The sequence below is a fragment of the Lutra lutra genome, chromosome 1, assembly GCF_902655055.1.
Source record: "Lutra lutra chromosome 1, mLutLut1.2, whole genome shotgun sequence".
NCBI lineage: Eukaryota > Metazoa > Chordata > Mammalia > Carnivora > Mustelidae > Lutra > Lutra lutra.
This window is the reverse complement of record NC_062278.1, coordinates 128,139,850-128,164,527: the sequence shown is the minus strand read 5'-3', so window position 1 is coordinate 128,164,527 and position 24,678 is coordinate 128,139,850. Positions and strand designations below refer to the sequence as shown.

The 24,678-nt window shown below is 41.5% G+C and overlaps 1 protein-coding gene across 2 annotated transcripts in view; it reads left to right on the top strand.

Annotated features, from left to right (window-relative positions):
* Positions 1–476: 476 nt before the first annotated feature.
* The window catches only part of IL20RB (interleukin 20 receptor subunit beta), a 37,702-nt gene continuing 13,500 nt past the window's right edge, over positions 477–24,678 (top strand). The window contains exons 1-3 of one of the 2 annotated variants that reach the window (XM_047736165.1): positions 477–1,267; positions 18,886–19,012; positions 20,710–20,900. In XM_047736165.1, the coding sequence (XP_047592121.1) occupies positions 1,228–1,267; positions 18,886–19,012; positions 20,710–20,900 (358 nt within the window). In that variant the 5' untranslated portion in view covers positions 477–1,227. Of the gene's footprint in view, positions 1,268–5,436; positions 5,478–18,885; positions 19,013–20,709; positions 20,901–24,678 lie in introns of those variants that run through there. The other variant, XM_047736174.1, reaches the window with a different exon arrangement.

The following is a 24,678-nucleotide window of genomic DNA, read 5'->3' as shown; positions in this document are numbered from 1 at the left end:
AGTTTCAGTTTTATAAGATGAAAAGATTTATGGGGATGGATGTAGTGATGGTTGCATAACAATTTGAATATATTAATACCACTGAACTGTACACTTAAAAATGGCTAAGAAGGAACTCAGAAAGTCAAATAGGATATGATTTCACTCCTGGGTGGAATTTAAGAAACAAAACAGATGAACATATGGGAAGGGAAGGAAAAATAAAATACAATGACAACAGAGAGGGAGGCAAACCATAAGAGACTTAATTCCAGGAAACAAACTGAGGGTTGCTGGAGGGGCCATGGGTGGGGGGATGGGGTAACTGGGTGATGGGTATTAAGGAGGGCACTTGAAGTAATGAGCACTTGGTATTATATTCAACTAATGAATCACTAAATTCTACCCTGAAACTAATACAGTATATGTTAATTAAATTGAATTTAAATAAAATAATTTTTAAATTGTTAAGGTAAACTTTATGTTATGCATATTTACAAAAAAAAAAAACAACTTCAAAAAAAAGTCCCCAAACAAAGATGTCCTGCAAGGAGTCTTGTTCCCATTTTTCTCCTCCGTCTTGCTGATTCCCACTCTCTCTGCTCCAAGGTAATCAATCTTGTTAGTTTCTGTATCGCCTTCCAGGTTTTCTTTTTGCAAATATAAGCAAATATAAAGCTATATTCTTCACCTTCTGACTTCTTAAAAGATATTTAAAAAAAATTTTTTTAACAACTTTACCTTTTCTGGAGTATGTAGCAAAAGGATCTAGTAAGTACCCAGCTTGAATGAACTCACAAGATGGAGACTTGGAAGACAATAGCTATTTGAGGAGAGGGTAAAGTAATCTTGCTTGCTCACCACGAGTGAGGCCTTTAGGGACAGCCAGGGTCCTCCAGGACAGAGCCTTAGGTATCTCTCCTAGGCAGATTCTCAAGCTCCTCAGAGTTACCTTTCCTCTGGAACTCTTCTAGGCCACTCCCTCTGATGCAATATCTGGGTTTGGACAGAAAGGAGGGAGCTGCACAGCCCTCCCCTTCTGAGCTGTCTGGGCTGACTCCTCTTTCTAGAACAATTCAGTCTTCACGGCAATTCAGACTTCAGCTCCAACACCTGCATGCTGAAGCAAGGATGGCTGAGATGGACAGAATGCTTCATTCTGGAAGGAAACAATATTCCAGGTCTAGCTGAATCTGCCAAACACAGACCCTCTCTGTGGTTTTAGAAGAAGTCTTGACAAATCTTATCATGTGGTTTCTCTACGCCTTGATTCCTTGTTTACTCGTAGGTAAGTATGAATTAGAATATAGCCAGTAGCTTGGGATTCAAATATAGGTTAAGAAGGTGAAAAATACTTTAGCAGAGTTTGGAGTTGCAATATATGTATAGAACATATTGTGTCTGTTTTTAAAAAGGTTTCTCACATCTTAAACCTTCATCCCCATTCACAAAACAAAAGCCTGCATTCTGTTTGGAAATCTCTTTCCTAATGATCACAGAACAATTTGGAAAGATAAAGTATCAAAGCAGATAGATTAGCAGAGCTCCATGCATTTTATTATTTATCTCATCTGGGACACCTGGGTTGCTCTGTTGGTTAAGCAGCTCCGGTCATGATCCCAGGTTACGGGGATCAGGAGTCCTGTATCAGGCTCCTTGCTCAGTGGGGAGCCTGCTTCTCCTGCTTCTCCCTCTGCCTGCTGCTCCCCTGCTTGTGCTCTCTGTCTCTCTGACAAATAAATAAAACCTTCAAAAAAATTTTGTCTCATCTGGTTTTAAAAGGCAAAATATGGTTATCTGGGTCTTTCTGTGTATGCCTTGGGATGTTAACTGTAAAGACAGGGTAAAGTAAAATAAAGATTCTAACAATATATTCATGAATAAAAAGGCTTAATTTGCAACCTTAATATTGGGTATAAGACCTATAAAAATTGGATTTCTCCTGGTCACTGCAGAAAAAGTAGCAGTTAGGTACTCCATAGCATTTTTAAAAAATTGGTTGGGGCATTTTCTCTACCAGTAAGATTACATAATTTTCTTTGCTCCACTCGTGGCTACTTGTACCTACATGCTTTGTTGTTCCAAAATTGAAGCTCCTTAGTCTTTGATGTTTCTTCATGCCAAAACACATTTAAGGGAAACTTAAAATTTTAATGCTCTGAGGTACTGGGCACTTTGCAGTGTTGGTGGGAGCCTTGAGTTCTTTCTGTCTTTTCTTTCTCCTTCCTTCCTTCCTTCCTTCCTTCCTTCCTCTGAGAACAAATTGTTTTAGTTTAAATCAGGCAACAAATTATTCTAAAGCGATTTGCAGATGTTTAGAATTGGCTTTTTAACATCAAACTTACAGTGTCTCTTCCTAGCTCAAAAACCTTCACAACTCCTCATTGCTCAGTGCATGAGATTGCTCAGTGCATGAATGCTCAGATCCACTGTTTGTTTCATGATTCTGCATATTCAGGCCTCAACTCTATTCCCCATTTTTCTTTGACAACGGTATGAACCACAGGTAGCTGCTGTCTTCACCTCTAATACCCTCATTTCCTCCTCCTAGCTTTTATGATCGTTATTTCCTACCAGAAGCACTCTGTTCCTTTCCTCAACTCAAGCCCATACTCCCCTTGTCATTCCCTCTACCTTTAGACTCTTCCCAGACTTCTCTCTCCTTTGACTGTTGAGTGCACATACTCTGCTTAAGTGGGTTACTTCTGTTTCCTGTGCTGGCCTGAGGAAAGGGCCTGGACATCTTTTCTGGTGTCCTCATAGCTCCTAGCATAGGCGAATCATGTTGGTTATTTGGTTAGTTAGCTAACTGATTAGTTGGTGAAACAAGTTGCCAGAAAAACAAGCCCCCACTAAGCCAGAGGGAGAAGATGAGGAGGCCAAATGAGAAGGGGAAGGCTCAGCAATTTTTTCCAAATTCTTTTTCCTTCATTGAGGTATAGTTGACATTTAACATTGTATTACTTCCAGATATACACCATAATGATTTGGTATTTGTATTTATTGCAGAATGATGACCATAATAAATCTGGTTAACATCCATCATCATACACAGTTATGTAACCAAACCAATGTGAGTTGGCTCCTTGATGAGTCAGAAACTGCAAGTTAATTTGTTGCACAAGGAAAACTTCTATTTGCACAAATAAGGAGATCATGGCAAATGGCTTCCAAAGCGGTAACTCTCCCAGGGTGGATGGGTTCCTTTTGTTTAGAGTTAGAATGAATATTTTAGATAGGGAAGCCCTGTCATGGTATGTAGAGGGGGACATAACTTTGCACATGTGCCGTAAGGAAACATGCCTAGCACACATTGTACATTATGTAAATGAGACTTGTGCTTCTCCTTTACAATGAGGTAAAGGTAATCGCTGGTCATTCCACAGGTCACTCCATGGTCCATCTGCGTAGGCCTTAGCCTGGGGTTTAGCTCAAGCAGTCCGGGTCATCTGGGACAGTAGGAGGTGGTGTCAGGGCCATAGCCATCCCCTGGGGGTAGGTTTGGGTTTCATTGGCCTGAGTTAAGAGGTAAGCCAGAAAGAAGAGCCTAAGGAAAAATATAGGACAAAAGTGAGTACAAGCAGGTGGGCAGTAAATGTCAGGTCTTGGAGTCTAGTTGGTGACAGTTACACATTTTTTTTTTTCTTGTGATGCAATACAGTGCTATTTAAATACCTTAAAATATGCAAGCAGTATTAATAACTATAGTTACCATGCTGTACATTACATCCCCAGGACTTACCTATTTCACTTAAAACTGGAAATTTGTACCTTTTGACTCCCTTCACCCATTTTTTTAAATTTGGCATTTTCTTCAGTGAGGCAGTCCAGTCTTTCTTTTTTTTTAAAAAAGATTTTTATTTATTTATTTGACAGATCACAGGTAGGCAGAGAGGCAGGTGGCGAGAGAGAGAGAGGAGGAAGCAGGCTCCCCACTGAGCAGAGAGCCCGATGCGGGGCTCGATTCCAGGACCCTGGGATCATGACCTGAGCCGAAGGCAGAGGCTTTAACCCACTGAGCCACCCAGGTGCCCCCAGTCTTTTAAGCCTTTCCTGAAAACTCCTGTTTCAAACAGAGCTGGAAATGAGTGTGGTCTTCTGCCACCTATAAACCTATACAGAAAACCAAAAACCAAAAACAAAACAAAAAAAAAACCCAGTAATGGAAACCACAAGGATGTCCCAATCAGACTTGTGTGAGTTTTGACTCCATCACTTGCTAGCTCAGTGACTGTATCATACAACTTCATTTTCCTCATCAGTGAAATGGTTAAAAAAAAAAATAGCCACCTTGAGACTGGGAGGTGTTTTAATTAAATGAGATGATGCAAACGAAAGCACTCCAAAGATGTCAGTGTGTGCCACCCCCTTGTTAATTATTATTATCTTTGGGTTACGTAAACAGATGGTGTTCTCAGCAAATAATTGCTTTAGTTGAGGTTGCCTTTATACAATTTTGACCATTTCCTCTGGATGGTGTAGGTGATTGCAAAGAATTCTGCAAATTCTAAATGAACTTCTATTACTCTAGATCCCTGGACAGGTGGGTAGACATTCTTGCTCACCTTTATAGAATTCATTTGCCTTGCCCTGTCCCTTCTAAATAATAGTGTGTGATTCAGGAAACTGATCACTACTACTACTACTACCACCACCATCACCACCACTCCTACTACTACTACTGCCACTACTACTACTACCAACAACATCAATAGCAGCAACAACAATCACAGTGGCTGTTTCTGAGCTCACAAAGTGCTCTAGTTTAGCAAAAATGTTCTCTTGACTTCTCAAAGTCCTGCAAAGTAGGTGGTATTACATCCACTTTACATACCATGAAACAGACTCAGAGAGGTTCAGTAATTTGCCCAAGTATTTACATATAGTAAGTCGGAGAATTGGGATTTGACTCTGGTTTGGCTAGTTCCAGACCCTGTGCCCTCTGTATCTCTCTCAAAAAGAAGCTGAGACACTGAAGCAGGTTAGGAAAAGGGAGGACAGACAAAGTATGGGGAATAAAGATGCTGCTACCTTTTCTGAACATTTGCTATAAGGGCGGTTGGAGGGTAGAAGTGGCAGAAAGGAACCCAAGTGAGGGGAGTTGGCAGTAGACTCAGTGGGAGGAAGCCAGCACTGGCATCATTCTAAGGAGGAGATACAAGGATTTCTGTCTGGAAAATTTGCCCAAGGGCTTTGTGGTCGGCAGCCTTACTTAGTAGCAAAAACATCTAATATAAGATAGGAGATTAGGAAAAAGGAAGTAAGGCTGAGGCTAATTTCATTAAGGGAGCCAACACCTAATTCACTTACTTAATTTTCATTAAATGACATTTCTCTTACCTTCTATGTGCTAGGTTCTGGGCTAGGTGCTGATTATAGAAGAATAAATTGGAGTCCCTTTTCTTCAGGGAACAGAAGAGCCTGCTGGGAAATACATTTAAGTCTTTGGCATTAGGGAATTGACCATTATAGTTTCAACTATTCTTTGGCAATGAGAGGTAAGGTCTGCATTAGTGGTACTCAGTCTCAAATGCACATTGCAATCACCGGGGGAGCTTTTAAAACTATAAATGCCTGGGTCTCAAGAGCCAGAGATTCTGACTTAATTAATCTAGGGTGCTTTCTGGGCATTGGAATTTTTCAAAACTCCCTATCTGGGGCTCCTCAGAGAAGTGGTTTATTCCAGGACTGGGCAGAGAAAATGAAAGACAAGTCTGGAGCATTTGTAGTGAATAAGAAAGTACTCAAAAAAGGATGGAGTCCTAAATGAAATGAATATCCTGGATTGGAAAAAAGAACATTAGTGGAAAACCTAGTAAAATTCAAGCAAGTGTAGAGTTTGGTTAATGGTAATGTACCAATGTTGTTAGTTTCTTAGTTTTGACAAATACATCATGGTTATGTAAGATGTTAGTATTAGGGGAAGCTGGGTGAAGGATATGTAGAAACTGTGTGTGTACTGTCTGCAGTTTTTTCTGTAAATCTAAGATTATTCAACAAATAAAAATTCTATTAATAAAAGTAACATGAAAAGGGTGCCTGGGTGGCTCAGTAGGTTAAAGCCTGTGCCTTCGGCTCAGGTCATGATCTCAGGGTCCTGGGATTGAGCCCCGCATCGGGCTCTCTGCTCAGTGGGGAGCCTGCCTCCCTCTCTCTCTGCCTGCCTTTCTGCCTACTTGTGATCTCTCTCTCTCTCTGTTAAATAAATAAATAAAATCTTTAAAAAATATATAAAATGATAAAAGAGAGTGAGGAGTGGGAATAAGTAAAAAGTACACAAGAACCAATCTGAAGAGGCTCCTGGGTGGCTCAGTCAGTTAAGCATCTGCCTTCAGTTCAGGTCATGATCCCAGAGTCCAGGGTCGAGCCTGGCATCAGGCTCCCTGCTCAGTGGGGAGTCTGCTTCTCCCTCTCCCTCTGTCACTCCCCCTTCTTGTGTGTTCTCTCTGTCCAATAAATAAATAAAATCTTAAAAAAAAAAAAAAACAATTTGAAAGAGGTCCCAATGGCCAAAGCTGGAATAATTTGAGTAACAAAGTAACAATAGAATAAAATAAATATTCATGACCCCATACTAATGTAAGTAGTTAAATGAATGAATGAATGAATGAATAGTAGAGAAGGAACAGCTCTTCCTTACAGAATTCCAATTAATAAACAGTAAATCATGGTGAATTAGAACATCAGAGCAATAATTGTTACAAATAATAGCCACTAGTAAATACTAAAACTAATGGGTAAAAGTTTGAGAAGGAGAATAGTCATATAGTGTCAAAGTATGTCCTCTAAGTTATTTATTAATTATAAAGGGAGAAATGATAACTTTTATAGTAGAGATACCACCTTAACCAAGTGACCAAGGTTAACATCACCCATAAGACACTTAAATCATGAACTACCTGTGAATACATGCCAAAAATGTATTACCTCAGTCAAATTATGGGAAAATATCAGATAAACTCAAATTGAGGAATATTCTACAAAACAACTGACAAGTACTCTTTTAAAATTAACATATAATGTATTAGTTGTTTCAGGGGTACAGACCTGTGATTCATCAATCTTATATCATGTGCCTTCCCCAACATCCATCACCAAGTTACCCCATCCCCCCACCCACCTCCCTCCAGCAACCCTGTTTGTTTCCTATGATTAAGAGTCTCCTGTGGTTTGTCTCTCTCTCTCTCTCTGGTTTCATCTTGTTTCACTTTTTGCTCTCTTCTCCTATGATCCTCTGCCTTGTTTCTCAAATCCCACATATCAGTGAGATCATGTGATAATTATCTTTCTCTGATTGACTTATTTCTCTTAGTATAATACCCTCTAGTTCCATCCATGTCATTGCAAATGACAAGATTTCGTTTTTTGATGGCTGTGTAATATTCCATTGTGTGTATGTGTACGCACACACACACATGTACTTACCACATTTAAAAAAATATTTTATTTATCTATAGGACAGAGAGAGCTCAAGTAGGGGGAGCAGCAGGCAGAGGCAGAACAGACTCCCACTGATCATGGAGCCCAATGCGGGACTCAATTCCAGGACCCCGGGATCATGACCTGAGCTGAAGGCAGATGCTTAACTGACTGAGTCATCCAAGCATCCCTACCACATCTTCTTTATCCATTCATCTGTTGATGGACATCTGGGCTCTTTCCATAGTTTGGCTATTTTGGACATTGCTATTATAAACATTGTGGTGCACGTGCCCCATGACATCACTACATTTGTATCTTTGGGGTAAATACAAACTTATAGGGTAGCTCTACTTTCAACTTTCTGAGGAAACTCCATACTGTTTTCCGGAGTGATTGGCTATACCAGCTTGCATTCCCACCAACAGTATAGGAGTGTTCCCCATTCTCTACATCCTTGCCAACATCTGTTGTTTCCTGACTTGTTAATTTTAGCCACTCTGACTGGAATGAGAGGCTATCTCATTGTGGTTTTGATTTGTATTTCCATGATGCTGAGTGATGTTGAGTACTTTTTCATGTGTCTGTTAGCCATTTGGATGTCTTCTTTGCAGAAATGTCTGTTCATGTGTTCTGCCTGTTTCTTGATTGGATTTTTTGTTCCTTGGGTGTTGAGTTTGGTAAGTTCTTTATAGATTTAGGGTACTAGCCCATTGTCTGATATGTCATTTGCAAATATCTTCTCCATTCTATTGGTTGTATTTTGGTTTTGTTGACTGTTTCCTTTGCTGTGCAAAAGCTTTTATATTGATGAAGTCCCAATAGTTCATTTTTGCCCTTGCTTCCCTTGCCTTTGGCGATGTTCCTAGGAAGACGTTGCTGCAGCTGAGGTCAAGAGGTTGGTGCCTGTGTTCTCCTCAAGGATTTTGATGGATTCCTGTTCTCACATTGAAGTTTTTCAACCATTTTGAGTCTATTTTTGTGTGTGATATAAGGAAATGGTCCAGTTTCATTCTTCTGCATGTGGCTGTCCAATTTTCCCAACACCATTTGTTGAAGAGACTGTCTTTATTCCATTGGACATTCTTTCCTGCTTTGTCGAAGATCAGTTGACCATATTGTTGAGGGCCTATTTCTGGGCTCTCTATTCTGTCCCATTGATCTATGTGTCTGTTTTTGTGCCGGTACCATACTGTCTTGATGATGACAGCTTTGTAATCAAGCTTGAAGTCTGGAATTGTGATGCTGCCAACTTTGGCTTTCTTTTTCAATATTCCTCTTCTATTCAGGGTCTTTTCTGGTTTAATACAAATTTTAGGATAATTTGTTCCATTTCTGTGAAAAAAGTCGAAGGTATTTTGATAGGGATTGCATTAAATATGTAGATTGCTCTAGGTAGCATAGACCTCTTAACAATATTTGTCTTCCAGGCCATGAGCATGGAACATTTTTCCATTTCTTTGTGTCTTCTTCAATTTCTTTCATGAGTACTTTATAGTTTTCTGAGTACAGATCCTTTGCCTCTTTAGTTAAGTTTATTCGTAGGTATCTTATAGTTTTGGGTGCAATTGTAAATGGGATCAACTCCTTAATTTCTCTTTCTTCTGTCTTATTGTTGGTTTATAGAAACACAACGGATTTCTGTGCATTGATTTTATATCCTGACACTTTACTGAATTACTGTATGAGTTCTAGTAGTTTTGGAGTGGAGTATTTTGGGTTTTCCACATGCCATCTGCAAAGAGTAAGAGTTTGACTACTTCTTTGCCAGTTCAGATGCCTTCTATTTTTTTGTTGTTTTGTTTGGTTGCTGAGGTTAAGACTTCTAGTACAATATTGAATAGCAGTGGTGATAGTGGACATTCCTGCTATTTTTGACCTTAGGGGAAAGGCTTTAGCTTTTCCCCCATTGAGAATGATATTTGCTGTGGGTTTTTCATAGATGGCTTTTATGATATTGAGGTATGTACACTATGAAGAGTTTTAATCAAGAAAGGATGCTGTACTTAGACAGATGTTTTTACTGAATCAGTTGAATCATTTGGTTCTTATGCTTTCTTTTATTTATGTAGTGTATTGCATTGATTGATTTGCAGATGTTGAACCAAACTTGCAGCCCAGGAATAAATCTCACTTGGTTGTGGTGAATAATCCTCTTAATGTACTGTTGAATCCTATTGACTAGTATCTTGGTGAGAATTTTTGTATCCATGTTCATCAGGGATATTGGTTTGTAATTCTCCTTTTTGGTGGGGTCTTTATCAGGTTTTGAGATCAAGGTAATGCTGGCCTCATAAAATGAGTTTGGAAGATTTCCTTCTATTTCTTTCTTTCTTTCTTTTTTTTTTTTTTTTTTGGAACACTTTCAGGAGAATAGGTATTAATTCTTCTTTAAATGTTTAGTAAAATTCCCCTGGGAAGCCATCTGGCCATGGGCTCTTGTTTGTTGGAAGATTTTTGATTACTGTTTCAATTTCATTCCTGGTTATGGTCTCTTCAGGTTTTCTATTTCTTTGTGGTTCAGTTTGGTAGTCTATATTTCTAGGAATGCAACAATTTCTCCCAGATTGTCTAGTTTGTTGGCATATAGTTGCTCATAATATGTTCTTACAATTATATTCCTTTGGTGTTGGTTGTGATCTCTTTCATTCATGATTTTATTTATTTGAGGTCTTTCTCTTTTCTTTCTGATAAGTCTGGCCAAGGGTTTATCAATCTTATTAATTCTTTCAAAGAACCAGCTCTTCGTTGTTCTTTTGTTGTTGTTGTTGTTTTGTTTATTTCTTCTACTGTTCTTTTGGTTTCTATTTCAATGATTTCCGCTCTAAATTATTTCTCTTCTGCTGGGGTTAGGCTTCATTTGCCTTTCTTTTTTTTCTTTTTTTTTTTATTAATTTTATTTTTTATAAACATATATTTTTATCCCCAGGGGTACAGGTCTGTGAATCACCAGATTTACACACTTCACAGCACTCACCATAGCACATACCCTCCCCAGTGTCCATAATCCCACCCCCCTCTCAACCCCCCTCCCCCCATCAACCCTCAGTTTGTTTTGTGAGATTAAGAGTCACTTATGGTTTGTCTCCCTCCCAATTCCATCTTGTTTCATTTACTCTTCTCCTACCCTCTTAACCCCCATGTTGCATCTCCTCTCCCTCATATCAGGGAGATCATATGATAGTTGTCTTTCTCCGATTGACTTATTTCGTTAAGCATTTATTTGCCTTTCTTTCCCAGATCTTTTATGTGTAGCATTAGGTTGTGTATTTGACCTGCTTTTGAGTCTCCAAACCCAGCAGATTCCTGTGGCCTGCTTCTACACCCCTACCCCTCCTCCCAGGGGAGGAAAGGGGGTCTTGCCAGTTCTGCCACAGACCAGGGTTTATGGCAACCATGAATTGAGAGCCCACTCCTGGGCTCACTCTTTGCAGCTGGCTTCCCCAGTCTGATGCCTGGGAGCTCTGCCACTCAGGCATCCCTGGTCTTTCTGTGACCCAGAGGATCACTCCCTGCTTAGCCACCTGAGTGATGTCCCTCACTGGAGCAAACTTCTGAAAGTTCCGATTTCATGCTCCACTGGTCTCTCACTTGCTGGTCCCCAGGTGATAGAGGTTCCCTCCCCCTGCTGTCTGGCTTCCCAAATATCACCTCAGATTCACTTCTGTGCACCTCCTACCTTGCAGAAAGTGGTCGCTTTTCTATTTGTAGAGTTGCAGCAATTCTTTTCTTCCATCTCTGGTTGAGTTCGCAGGTGTTCAGAATAATATGATAGCTTTCTCCCTGAATTCCCTTTAACCAGATGAAATTTAGGTCTCCTGCTCCTCCACCATCTTGGTCTCCTCTCCCTGAGTAGTACTTTTAAAGGTGAGGTCGTAAAGACAAAGACTGAAAACAGTTTGGAGGAGACTAAATGCAGGATCCTGGATTGGTTCCTGGGAAAAAGGAAGGATATTAGGAGAAGAACTGGTCACATTTAAATAAAGACTGAAGCTTCATTAATGATATTGTACTAATGCTAATATCTTAATTTTCATAATTATATTATGGTTATATACATATGGAAGGCTGAATTAGAGGGTATATAGGAGCTCTCTCACCTCCTGTAATCTGTGATGAAGTCGACATTAAATAGAGAGAATGTTCTAACAGTTTTTTAACTCAGAATTTGTCAATCATTTTTAATAGTTCTTTTTTTATAAGAAGAAAAAGGAATTTCAGGACAGGCAGTAGTCCCTTTTAAAATTTATTCACAAAGACCCATTAACTGCACAGTTGCTGTCAGCTGCCTGTTCTAAACAGTAGTCTTTTTATTGAAACACAAATAAACTTTTCTGTAATATTTTATGGAATATAAAGATACTTTAATTGTTTGACTTGTTTAACTTGGCAATGTTAGTTTTTATTAATAAAACACGCATGGGCATTTTAAATTTAAAAAAAAAAAGGAGTTGAAATCAAGAGAGTCTTAGCCAAGTGAGAGCTGACAGTCTTTTGGCAGCTCTTCTCTCTGTCGGAAATTATTTTTTCTAAGATTTATTTATTTGAGAGAGAGAGAGAGAGAGAGCACATGAGTGAGTGGGAGAGGGGCAGAGGGAGAGAATTTTTCACGTGGACTACCTGTTTAGCAGGGAGCCCATCAGGAGGCTTAATGCCACGACCCTGAGATCATGACCCTAGCTGAACCAAGAGCCAGATGCCCAACCGACTGAGCCACCTAGGTGCACCTAAGTCTGAAATTATTTTTTTATTTTTATTTTTTAAAGATTTTATTTATTTATTTGACAGAGAGAGATCACAAGCAGGCAGAGAGGCAGGCAGAGAGAGAGGAGGAAGCAGGCTCCCTGCTGAGCAGAGAGCCCGATGCGAGGCTCGATCCCAGGACCCTGAGATCATGACCTGAGCCGAAGGCAGCGGCTTAACCCACTGAGCCACCCAGGCGCCCCTAAGTCTGAAATTATTTTAAAACAAAACTTAACAGGACTGCCTGGGTGGCTCAGTCTGTTAAGCACTGGACTCTTGATTTGGGCTCAGGTCATGATCTTAGTGTCCTGGGATCAAGCCCTGAGTCAGGCTCCACCCTCAGTGTGGACTCTGCTTGAGATTCTCCCTCTCCCTCTGCCTCTGCCACTCCCCCTGTGCACGCTCTCTCTCTCTCTCTCTCTCTCTCTCTCTCAGCTCTCTGCTCAGCAGGGAGCCTGCTTCCTCCTCTCTCTCTCTCTGCCTGCCTTTCTGCCTACTTGTGATCTCTCTCTGTCAAATAAATAAAACCTTAAAAAAAATAAATAAAAACTGAGAACCTATTCTGGATGCAGTGAGAGAGAGAGATGGGAAGACAGAAAAGAAAGTAGGAGAAATTTGAAGCATGAAAGGGACTCAATCAGCCATTGTTGACTTTAAAGATGGAGGATGGGGGCCTTTAGCAAGAATGTAGGCGGCCTCTGGTAGCTGGAATGGTAAAGAAACAGATTCTCCCCTGGAGCTTCTAGAAGAAATGCAGTCCTGCCAACTCACAGGCCCCTGGAGACCTGTGTCAGACTTCTGACCTATAGAACTGTAACATAATAAAATCTGTGTTGTTTTATAAGATGCTTAATTTGTGGTAATTTGTTACAACAGCAAAAGAACACTTAATAGGCTGCAAGAGAGAGAGAGAGATCAGCATTGTGAATGAAGATCTATGTAAAATATGTTGCTTAGTTTTGCCCACGCTGAATCTTAATAGTCATGTCACGGTCACCAGGCTCAAGTCTCTATTGGAAACATCACCAAAGAGGCTCCACCCAGTGATCTTTCTGAAGATACTTTAGTCAGACTGCTAGAATGAGAACAATACAATGTTCTATAGAAACAAAAGCATAAATGTTTAAAAGGAACCAGAAGATTATATAGAGGGTTCCAGCATCTCTCTCGAACTCTGGTGAGAACCCTCATCCAATGTGGCTAGATGTATAATTCTTTGAGATTTTGTACCCTCCTCACTGTGGCTAGTCTGTCTTTCCTGTTCACACTTCAAGTTTACTCTTCTCTTTCCCCTTGGCTATACATACAGTTGAGCCTTGAACGACACACCGATCCTGGTATAGTAAAAAATCCAATAAAAAAAACCTTTTTTTTAGATTTTTTTTAAAAAAGATTTTTATTTATTTATTTTAGAGAGAGAGATCACTAGGAAAGGTAGGAGCAGAGAGAGAAAGAGAGAGAGAGAGAAGCAGACTCCCTGCTGAGCACAGAGCCTGATTTGTTGCTTGATCTCACCAACCTGAGTGGGAACCTAAGTGGGAATCAAGAGTCAGATGCTTAACCAATGAACCACCCAGGCACCCTCCCATAGAACTTTCAACTTTTCTAAGACAATTATTAATAGGCTGCTATGGACCAGAAGTCTTACCAAATGTTATCATAAACAGTTGATTAACACGTATTTTGTATGCTATATGTATTATATCCTCTATTCTTATAATGAAGTAAGCTAGAAAAGAAAATGTCATTAAGAAAGTCATGAGGTGGAGCGCCTGGGTGGCTCAGTTGGTTGAGCATTTGCCTTTGGCTCGGGTCGTGATCTCGGCGTCCTGGGATCGGGCCCTGCATCGGGTTCCCTGCTCATTGGGGAGCCTGCTTCTCCCTCTTCCTCTGCCTGCCACTCCCCCTGCTTGCGCTCGCTCTCTCTTTCTCTCTATGTCAAATAAGTAAATAAAATTAAAAAAAAAAGAAAAGTAAAGTAAAAAGAAAATCATGAGGTAATATGATGAGTGCTGTGAAGTGTGTTAGCCTGACAATTCACAGACCTGTACCCCTGAGGCTAATAATACATTATATGTTAATTAAAAAATGTTTAAAAAATAAATGTTCTCTTTGGGAAAAAAATTCATGAGGTAATAATTACTGTACTGTATTTATCAAAAGAGATCTGTGTATAAGTGGACCTGCATAGTTCAATCCCGCATTGTTCAAGGATCAACTGTATTCTTTGTTTTTTCATTTGCACATTTACATCAGGTAGAGTCTTTATTAACTGGTTTCTTCAGAGACTTGACTTCAATACATGTTGCTCCTGGCTGATTGATGACACTTCTTGTTAATGAGTATGCTGTGGATAAGAGAGTTTTCTTTTTCCCCCTGTAATTGTGTTCTCAAGTCTGAAGTCAGTGTTTTTGTAACAGTGGGAGAGGATTTTTTAACCCTTTGAAGGTGAAAAGAGTCCCTTTGCACTTGAGTTCCCATCTCAGAGTCATTTCCTATTTTCTATTTAGTGTCCTAGCAGAAAATGAATCTTCCTCATGTAGTGCCATGATACTTTCTAGGTAATTCTATTAAATGTTGCCTGGCATCTGTAGCTCATGGGCATTACTGTCTTTCCATCTCATACCCAATATACATGTGCTACATAAACATGGGCAAAACAAAGATGAAATTTGGAATACACTATAGGAATAGCCCAAGGATATTAAAGATGCTGCCTTTAGGGCTCAGAAAGAAGCAGCAGTTTTCTTTTTCTTTTTTTAAAAAAATTTAATTAATTTATTTAAGAGAGAGAAATTGAGAGAAAACACCTGTTCATGTACTTTTTTGCCATTTGTATGTGCTCTTCAGTGAAACGCCTTTTCATATCTTTTGCCCATTTTTTAATTATTATTTGCTTTATACTATTGAATTTTAAGAGTTCTTTATATGTTCTAGACACGAGTCCTTTGTGAGATATGTAGCTTGCAAAGATTTTCTCCCATTTTGTAACCTGTCTTCTCATTCTCTTAATAGGTTCTTTTGCAGAACAAAGGGTTTTAGTTTTGATGATGTTAAATTATAAATTTTTCCTTTTATGAATTTGCTTTTGGTATCAGCTCTTTGCTTAGTCCTGAAGATTTCCTTTCTTCCTTCCTTCCTTCCTCCCTCACTCCCTTTCTCTTTCTCTCTCTCTCTCTTTCTTTCTTAAGATTTTATTTATTTATTTGACAGAGAGAGACACAGCAAGAAAGGGAATACAAGCAGGGGGAGTGGGAGAAGGAAAAGCAGACTCCCCTCCGAGCAGGGAGCCTGATTCGGGGCTCAATCCCAGGGCCCTGGGCTGAAGGCAGACGCTTAATGACTGAGCCACCCAGGCACCCCAGCCCTGAAGATTTTCTTACTGTTTTTTGTTAAAAGTTTTAGAGTTTCACATTTACATAAAGTCTATGATCCATTTTGAGTTCATTTTTAAATAAGGTATGAAATTTAGGCTGGGATTTATTATAATTATTATTTGTCTTACAGATGTCCCATTGCTCTAGTATTGTTTGTTGAAAAGGCTATCCTCCTTCTACTGAATTACTTTTGTGCCTTTGCCAAAAATCAGTTGAGAATATTTGTGTGGGTTTATTTCTGGGAACTCTATTGTGAGTCATCGATATAAATGTCTTTTTTTTTTGCCAATACCGTACAGTCTCAATTACTTAAGTCTTGAAATTGGGTAGATTTATTCCTTTCATTTTATTATTTTTCAAAATTGTCTTAGTTACGCTAGTTCCTTTACCTTTTCTTATGTATTTTGGAAAAAACCTGTCTATATCTACAAAAACCCTTGATGGGTTTTGATAGGAATTACATTAAACCTGTATAGCAATTTGGGGGAGTTACCATTTTAATTATGTTGAATTATCCCATCCATCAACACAGTGTGTCTCTCCATTTACTTAGATTTTCTTTGAAATCTTTCACCAACATTGTGGTGTTTTCTCCATACAAATCCTAGATATGTTTTGCTATGCTTATACCTAAGTATTTCATTCTTTTTTTAGTGATTTTCAATAGTATTTCTAGCTTTGGTGTATAAGTGTTCATTACTAATATGTAGAAGTACAATTTTTTTGTTTATCTTGGATCCTATGAATTTGCTGAACTCACTTATTAGTTTTAGGAAGTTTTTGTCTTTTTTTTTTTGTAGATTACGTGGGGATTCCTCCTTCCCTTCCTTCCTTCCTTCCTTCCTACTTTCCTTCCTTCCTTCCTTCCTTCCAGCTTTTATTTTTTTTAAGTATTCTCAACACCCAGTGTGGGTGTGTTGTGTGGGCTCAAACTCACAATCCTGAGATCCAGAGTTGCATGATCTACTGATTGAGCCCGCCAGGTGTCCCAATTCCATGGGATTTTCTACACTTGATCTTAGCCAAAAGGCCGAGAAGCGATCCATGGGATTTTCTATATAGCCTATCATGTTACCTGCAAACAGGAGGAATTTCATTACTTCATTTCTAATCTGTAATGCCTTTTACATCTTTTGTTTGCCTTATGGCAGTTGCTATAACATTCAGTACTATGTTGAATAAAAGTGGTTGAGGGTGAACATCCTTACCTTGTTCCTGATTTTAGGGGGAAAGCATTTAGTCTTTCACCATTAAGTGTGATACTAGCTGTAGGTTTTTTGTAGATGGCCTTTATCAAATTGAGATAACTCCTTGCAGTTCTTAACTGGAAAAGAGATGTTTTCTTTTTTTTTTTTTTTAAAGATTTTATTTATTTATTTGACAGACAGAGATCACAAGTAGGCAGAGAGGCAGGCAGAGAGAGAGGAAGGGAAGCAGGCTCCCTGCTGAGCAGAGAGCCCGATGCGGGACTCGATCCCAGGACCCTGAGATCATGACCTGAGCCGAAGGCAGCGGCTTAACCCACTGAGCCACCCAGGCGCCCCAAGACATGTTTTCTTTTTTACATCACAAATGAGTGTTAGATTTTATAAGTACCTTTTCTGTGTCAATTGATATGACTGTATTCTTTAGTTTATTGATATGGTGGATTACATTAATTGACTTTCAAATGTTGAACTAACCTTGCATACCTGGGATAAATCCCACTTGGTCATGGTGTATGATCTTTTTTATACATTACCAAATTTGTATTGCTGGTATTTTGTTGATGACTTTTGCATCTAAGTGCATGAGATATGTTGTTCTGTTGGGTTTTATTTTTGTTTTTAAAAATACATACTGTCTTTGTCTGATTATGGTTTCAGGGTAATACTGACTTTATAAAATGAGGTGGAAAGTTTTTCTTTTCTATGTTTATTTTTTGAAGAGGTTGTATAAAATTGGCGTTTATTTATTTTTAATAATTGGTGCATTCTCCAGTGAAACCCTCTAGGCCTGGAGATTCAATTTTTGAGAGTTTAAAAATTACTAATTATAATTGTATATTTACATAGCTATATAATACCCATATATCTGACCAGAGAAATGTGTTATACAACACATATACTTTGCCAGAGGAAGGATGTTGGAGAGGACCATGCCCCACCCTCCTGTGCCATTTCACTGCAGCTGGCTCTTCTTTTCATCCCTTAGGTGATTGTAAAGTTGAGTGGGGATGGCAGGAAGCCACCCTGTGGGTACCCCAGGTGTTTCCTTGCAGGGTAGGCTGTGGATGCTAAGAGTAAGATGGAGGTAGATCACCAGGGTCCTACATCAGAGAATCAAGGGCATTAGGTGGGATGTCCTCAGGAGCCCCCATCCCCTCGTGGTCACAGGGCTTGATAACGAACAACAGGTGCCAAACTGGAGACAGGCACAGAGATGAAAAGGCCCGGGTGAGTGCCCCCGTTCTTCCCACACTCTTATCGATGTTATCGCTACAGTTGTAACAGCAAAGGAAGGCAGGTGTTAGGCATTAAAAGAGAAGTTTGTAAAAGTGGGAGGAGAAAGACCATAGCAGAAAATCCAGGCTACACCCTAGGATGCATGCAAGGATGGACCCCAGGACTGCCCACCTCCTTAGGAGGGCAGGTTCACTTTTACAGTTCTCTTTGATACTGCATGAAAACCGTAGACCACTCTGGGGCACACTCAGGGCAGACCACATATACCTGTGTGAGGAGATGCGTGGGGCCCAGCTGGCTTAGGGTCCTGCGGTCTGCTGGGGGTGGTGCCCTTCTGGATTGGACTCCTTCCACAGAAGACCTGAGCCTGCACTTCCCAGCTGGCAGCTGATGCTCCATTTGGCTTCTTGGGGGATGTGAAGGATGTGTTTTGGTACCTGAGGATGGTAATAGCAGGAGAAGGAGGTAATGAGAAAGTGGCAGGAGCCTGCATGGCTTTGGTCACATGGATAGCAAGTGGCAGAGTCAAGGCCTGCATCTAGGTGGGTCTGACATAAAAGTTTAAATAATGTGCTTCAGTTTTCTCATTTGTACAATGGGGAAATCAATGGTCCTTACCTCCCAGTGTGATCATGAAGATTAAATGAGATAATCATGTAATAATCTAACACATGGCCTAGATAGAACATAGTAAGTACTCATAATATTAGTCATTATTATTATTGATGTTAATATGCCATTAATCACCAAAGGCAGAATTATAATGATGATAGCAAAAATTTAGCATCAACACAAGTATGATGAAATTAGAATTGTTTCTGATTCATTAACATGTGAGGCCTTTTATTAGAAACTGATTTGAAGCTGTGTCATTCCTCTGATATGAGCCCACATGTCAGCCTGTCTAAATGCTTCAATCCCAGATGGAGTGGCAGTCCTGCCTGCCCCTCAGAACCTCTCTGTACACTCAACCAACATGAAGCATCTCTTGATGTGGAGCCCAGTGGTTGTGCCTGGAGAAATAATACACTATTTTGTCGAGTACCAGGGGTAAGTCTTTTTGCTTCTAACTTTTCTCCCTTTAAAGAACAGTTGATTCCTGGAGGTACAGTCCTCATTGCAGAGCTCAAGGGGACTTTGTGAGGCCAGGGGCAGGTTATTTCCCATGATCTGCCTCCTCTGTCTGAATGGGCATTGAGACAGTTGAAGAAGCAAGGAAAGCCGTCCTGTGGATTTGACACTGAACTCTCTGGGAATGTAAGTGTGTATAAACACATTTTGGTACAGGTTCTTTTCAACAGTGAGCCAACCGTCTAATCCTAAAGAAAATGTTACGAGTTTGACTCTGACTTTAGGTGGATAAATCACTGGAGATGCAGATCCTTTGGAGGTGGGGGGAGACCAGTTTTCCTGAATCGGAGCATGCCTGTAGGAACCAAAATAAATCATGACCTTAAAGGTCAGCTGGACCTGGGTCTAAGCAGGCTCTGCTCTTTCCTAGGTGTCCAGGCTCTGAGAGCTGTTGAGGAGGGACAGGGACACAGAAGGTGCTCAATCTGTTTCATGAACAGTAAATACAAACTGAGCACTTATGTGTGTAGACGTTCCTCTGGGCTCAGGGGTAGAGTAGACAAGGTTCTTAGCTATAGGAAGCTTACATTTAGAAGAGAAGACAGACAGTAAAAAGGGAAAGAAATAAATACACGAAGTCTGCACTCTTCAGTGTGGCAGCACTAGACACAGCTATTTAAATTTAAATTAATTAAAATTACATTAAAGTGTCTGTTTCTCAGTCATACTAGTCACATTTCAAGTTCTTGATAGCCACGTGTGGCTAGTGATACCATAGTGAACAACTGTAATATAGAACATGTTCTGTTGGGCAGCCCTGTTCTAAGTGGCTTCAGATAGTATTCTGTGCCAGAGGAAGCTAAAGGCTGATGAGATAGAGGGTCGACACTGAGGGTCCTTTTAATTAGGTGGTCAGGTGTGATGAGCACTGGGTGTTATACTGAACTAGTGAATCATTGAACATTATATCAAAATCAAATGACGTACTATACCTTGGGTAATTGAATTTAAATTAAAAAAATTAGGTGGTCAGGGAAGGTCTTTCTGAGGAGCTGATGTTTCAGCTGGTGTCTGAAGGATAGGAGGAGCCAACCAATGTGCAACAGCAGGGGTGGAACATTTGACAAGTGAACAGGCCATCAAAGTTCCTAAGGAAACAAGAGCTCGGCATGTGGGAGGAATGGCAAGGAGGCCATGGAGAGGGAATATCGTGTTTAGGGGAAGAGTGAGAGAGAAGGCCAGAGAGTCTTACAGTCCACAAGAAAGAGTCTGTATTCCATTCTGAGTGCTTTGGAACTCAAACTTTTGGAGAGAAATGTCACTGTCTGTTGAGTGATGAATGGTTTAAAGAATGGCAGGAGTCAAAGCTGGAAGATCAGTGAGGAGACCACAACAGGGCCAGGGATGACAGCAGCTGAGACTGAGGGGGTGCTGCAGAGTGGAGAAGCCAGGACAGGCTGGGGTTTTCACCTACATTCCCTTGTTCAGTATTAAAATGACTAAGAAGGAATGGATGGTTGTTGAGGGAAGAAAGTGGAGGAACTGGAGTGTGGAGCAAATGCTTGTTTCGCTGACTCATAAAAAGTGGGTGAATGAGTGAGGCAGTTACTTGCACCTGTCACTGAGCCTGGGTAAAAGGGACTGGTGTGACGCTGTGCCCTCCTTTCCTTGGCCAGAGAGTATGAGAGCCTGTACATGAGTCACATCTGGATCCCCAGCAGCTGGGGCTCACCCACCGAAGATCCTGAATGTGACATCACTGATGACATCACTGCTACTGTGCCATACAACCTCCGTGTCAGGGCCAGCCTCGGCTCACAGACCTCAGCCTGGAGCACCCTGCAGCATCCTTTTAACCGAAACTCAAGTAAGCTGCTTCAGTTTTTACTCCCCCACCCCCACTGGCCTCACCTTCAGGAATCAAATTCATTGAGACTTTCAGGATTCTTCTTAGCGTCAAACTGGCCTTGCAAACCCAGTGTACCATAAACACACACAATCCTAACTGGTCCATTTAAAAAATTACCAGCTGCTTCCCACATGCCCTCTCATTTTGAAAAAGACTTTGGAAGTCAACCCTGACTCTCTCTGTCGGGGTCTGCAGGTGGTGGGGAACGTGGAAGGAAAGCTGTTCTGAGGTGGGGAGGTGGAGCTAGGACTGCTTCTTCCTACCTCGATAGTACCTCGATAAATCTTACATTGCCTCCCATCTGGTGCCTCATTAACCTCATATTTGTTGCCTGTGTGAGCAGCTTCTTTGTGCAATAGGATCTATACCTTTATTTAGACTCATCAGAAACAGTCACTGGGAAATAAATAACTTTTCTACAGTAATAGTACCTGGAAAATGATTGAGGAAAAAAGTATGGGAAGAATCCATGGGAAGAATTTGGCATGGCCAAATCTGGCAGAGTGCAAGCAATGGTCAGTGTGTAAAAAGGTGTGTTTGGGGAAAAGCAGGAGTAAGGGCTAGTCCCATGGTGAAGGGCTTTGACATGAAACTTGTTGAAATCAGTAGAGGGTAGTCATGGAAGAAGAGAGGGTTTAGGCCCTCTGGTCTGTCTTCACCGATCACTCTGAATGCTGTGTGGAAAGTGAACTGAAGTAGGACAAGTCTGCAAGGCAGAGAAAGAGTGAGGAGGGCATTGTCATTCCAGCTGAGCCAAGACTGGTCTTGATCCTAGAAGTGAGGGACAGGACAAGAAGGAGAGGACACATTTGAGAGACATGGCTGAGTCAGAAAGGACAGAGCTTGGGAACAAGTTTTGGGAGATGGAGTAGGGAGGGAAAATGATGGTGTCTAGCTTCTAGTTGCGGTCGGTGAGAATGTCATCCAAGACAGAGAACCAGGAGGAATAGGAGACACTCCTGGCTTTGGGCTCTTTGTGATCGAGACTCCTAAAATGTAGCATGCTGCAGATGTCTGTTTGGCAGCTGGAAATCAGGCCCTGGGGCTCAGACATGCCAAGATCAGGTACAACACTAAATTAATAGCTAAAGGCTTGGGAGCATGTGAGATTGTCCAAGGACAAGTTATGAGGACAAAGAGAACTCAGGACAGAATCCTGGGAAAACTCAGGGTTTAAAAAGTGAATGGAGAGAAGGGCACCCATTGGTGGCCCAGCAAGTAGTGTCATGGAGGGGAGAGAGGTTGCTGATAGGCCTGAAGGAGGGCCCTGAACGGGTCTTTGGGAAAATGACTTCATGGAATACTAGGGGGACGGTGGTGAGGCTGCTAGGTGGAATATTGAGTGGAGAGGGGAAGGGGCAAGGCAGGTCCTCTTCCGAGACAGGTACAGACAAAAATGTGACCAGGTTGGAGTTCTGGGAAAGGCAAGGGAGAGGCCTTTGATGATCTCTGTTTTCTTGATGCAGCTGAAGGTCTTCTGCTGTGAGTGAGGACAAAGGAAGGTTTGGGAAAGCATCTATAGTAATAGGGTAAGTCAAAGGTTACTGAACACTGTATAAGATTGGGTAGAAACCAGGAAGATTCAGAAGGTTAGGGAGCCCAAGCTGGAAGGGGCTGAGTAAGGTGAAGACAGATTTGAAGGGGAAGTTGATCCCCTGGAGTCAGACAGGTATGATCCAAATCCCAGCTCAGCCACTTGATAGCTGACTCCCTTCCTCCTCACCTGTAGGAAGACCCTCGCTGGGTGATTGCAGGCACTATAAAAGGTGAAATGTGTAACTGTTCAGGGCAGTGCTGTCCTATCATAGCTCTCAGCTATTGGTAAGTGTTCTCTTATTATTGCCCAAGGGATGCTTGGAACCGAGAGCCAGAAAGCAGAGGAGGGAAAAGGTGGGGGCAGGAGTGGGACCACCAGAATGGGATACCAATGGGAATTTTGGTGCCAAATGTGGGTTTCTCTGCCCGGGCTTCTTTCCCCAGGCACTGAGAGGGTAGAGTGGAAGCAGTGGGATCCCAGTGTGAGGCTCCGGGGGAGGCTGGGGAGCAGCAGCAGCTCCCAGCACCACCTGTCGCCAGCTCCAGGGAGCCTGGGGCTCCAGCCCAGACCACTGCTGGGAATAGGCAGCCATTGTTGGAAAGGAAGGTACAGGTCAGATGGAGATAAAGTGCTTATAAAACTACATGGGCAGGGCGTGCGCTTGAGAAGACCAGTATAAACAGGAAGGGGTCTTACTGCAGGAAAAGCTGAGGAACAGGAAGGAGCCTCTGCACCTGCACCAGAAGGTAGAAGATACTCTGTGGGATCCTGGCGCAGACGGAGTTAGCTACAGAGTGAGGATGGAGTTGCGACTCCTAAAAGGGCATTGCATCTGTTCTTTTGTCTGTGAAAAAGGCCACCCCAACTTCTCCACAGGCATGTGAAAAATCTTGTTTTAAGGCTCTTCTGAAAAGGCTCTCCTCCTCTTCGGGGGAAGCCTTGTTGAGAGCAGAGTTTCCTCACCTTGGTTACACATCCCAGGCACAGCAGAGTCTAGAACCACCTGTCTGGGGCGCATCCCCAGGGATTCTATTGTAAATGATCCATGTGCATTCTGTGACCGGGAGTTTGCAAATTTCCTGAGATGGTTCTCATGGATAGCTGGCTTTGAGATCTGCTCCTATGGAGGCTAAATTCCCCATGCAGCCGAGTCTAGAAATGTGGAAAGACGTGAGCTCAAATTCTGACCATTCACTGTGTGACTCTGGGCAAGTCACATAACTTCTCTGAGGCTCAGTTCCATCATGTGAACAACAGGAATAGTGTGTGCCTTCCCAAGCTTGCAGGAACAGAGGTTCCTGCCCTAACAGTGTCAAAAATTTTCCTCTGAACTGGAATGACTTTAGGCCATTTTCTTTAATTCTATTCTCAATACATTTGGAGCAGAGAGGATCCGGTTTTAGTCATGCTTACTTAAATGGAAGCTTCTGACCTGGTTATGTTTGGCACAGTTGGTCTGTGACTTTTCCAGTTCTCCTGTCTCCCGTCCAGGCAGCTCTTCAAATGCCAGGAAATGCTTTGCTCTCCAAAAACTCCCTCCAGGAACTGCTTTTCCTCTGAGTATCCACTGACTCCAGCACAGGGGATTTAGCCCAGAACGCAGCCCACTGTATTTCCCAAGCCAAGGCCAACCATTGGGGTGGTCCTTCTGGTCCCGCAGTGCTTAGATCTGATAGGCAAGTATGGATCCATCCTCAGTAGCTGGGGACTGGAGGCTGCCTGAGTGTGCCCTTCTGTTCTTGGTCTGCTGATGGGAAAGAATCTACAGGGACTGCTGGTCTCCCTGTTTGGGATTCCAACAATGTGAAATAAGGGTGTTTATCTGAAGCTTTAATTTCTAGAGTTGATTATTGGAATTTCTGAAGCCCTCTGACTTTCCAACATCCCCATTAGAGATATGAAGTGAAGAATTATTGGACCAAGGATAGAATTGGACCAAGGATAGAACCCATTCTCAGGCTGTGATTTCCTAATGCTTGAGAATTATCAGCAGCCAGTATATATCACTGATCTCTTTGAGCTACAGTGATACATATGTCCCTGCAGGTATGTTCATTCCTAAGGGGCGAAGAAAGGACCCAACTGTTCAGTAGAGACCTGAGCTCATGCAGGTGTTTGGCAAGCATTAAGAAATAGCATCTGCTCACTTAGATGAGTCAAGGTGAGGAACAATCTCTGCCAAAAAAGTAAAAAGAGGAG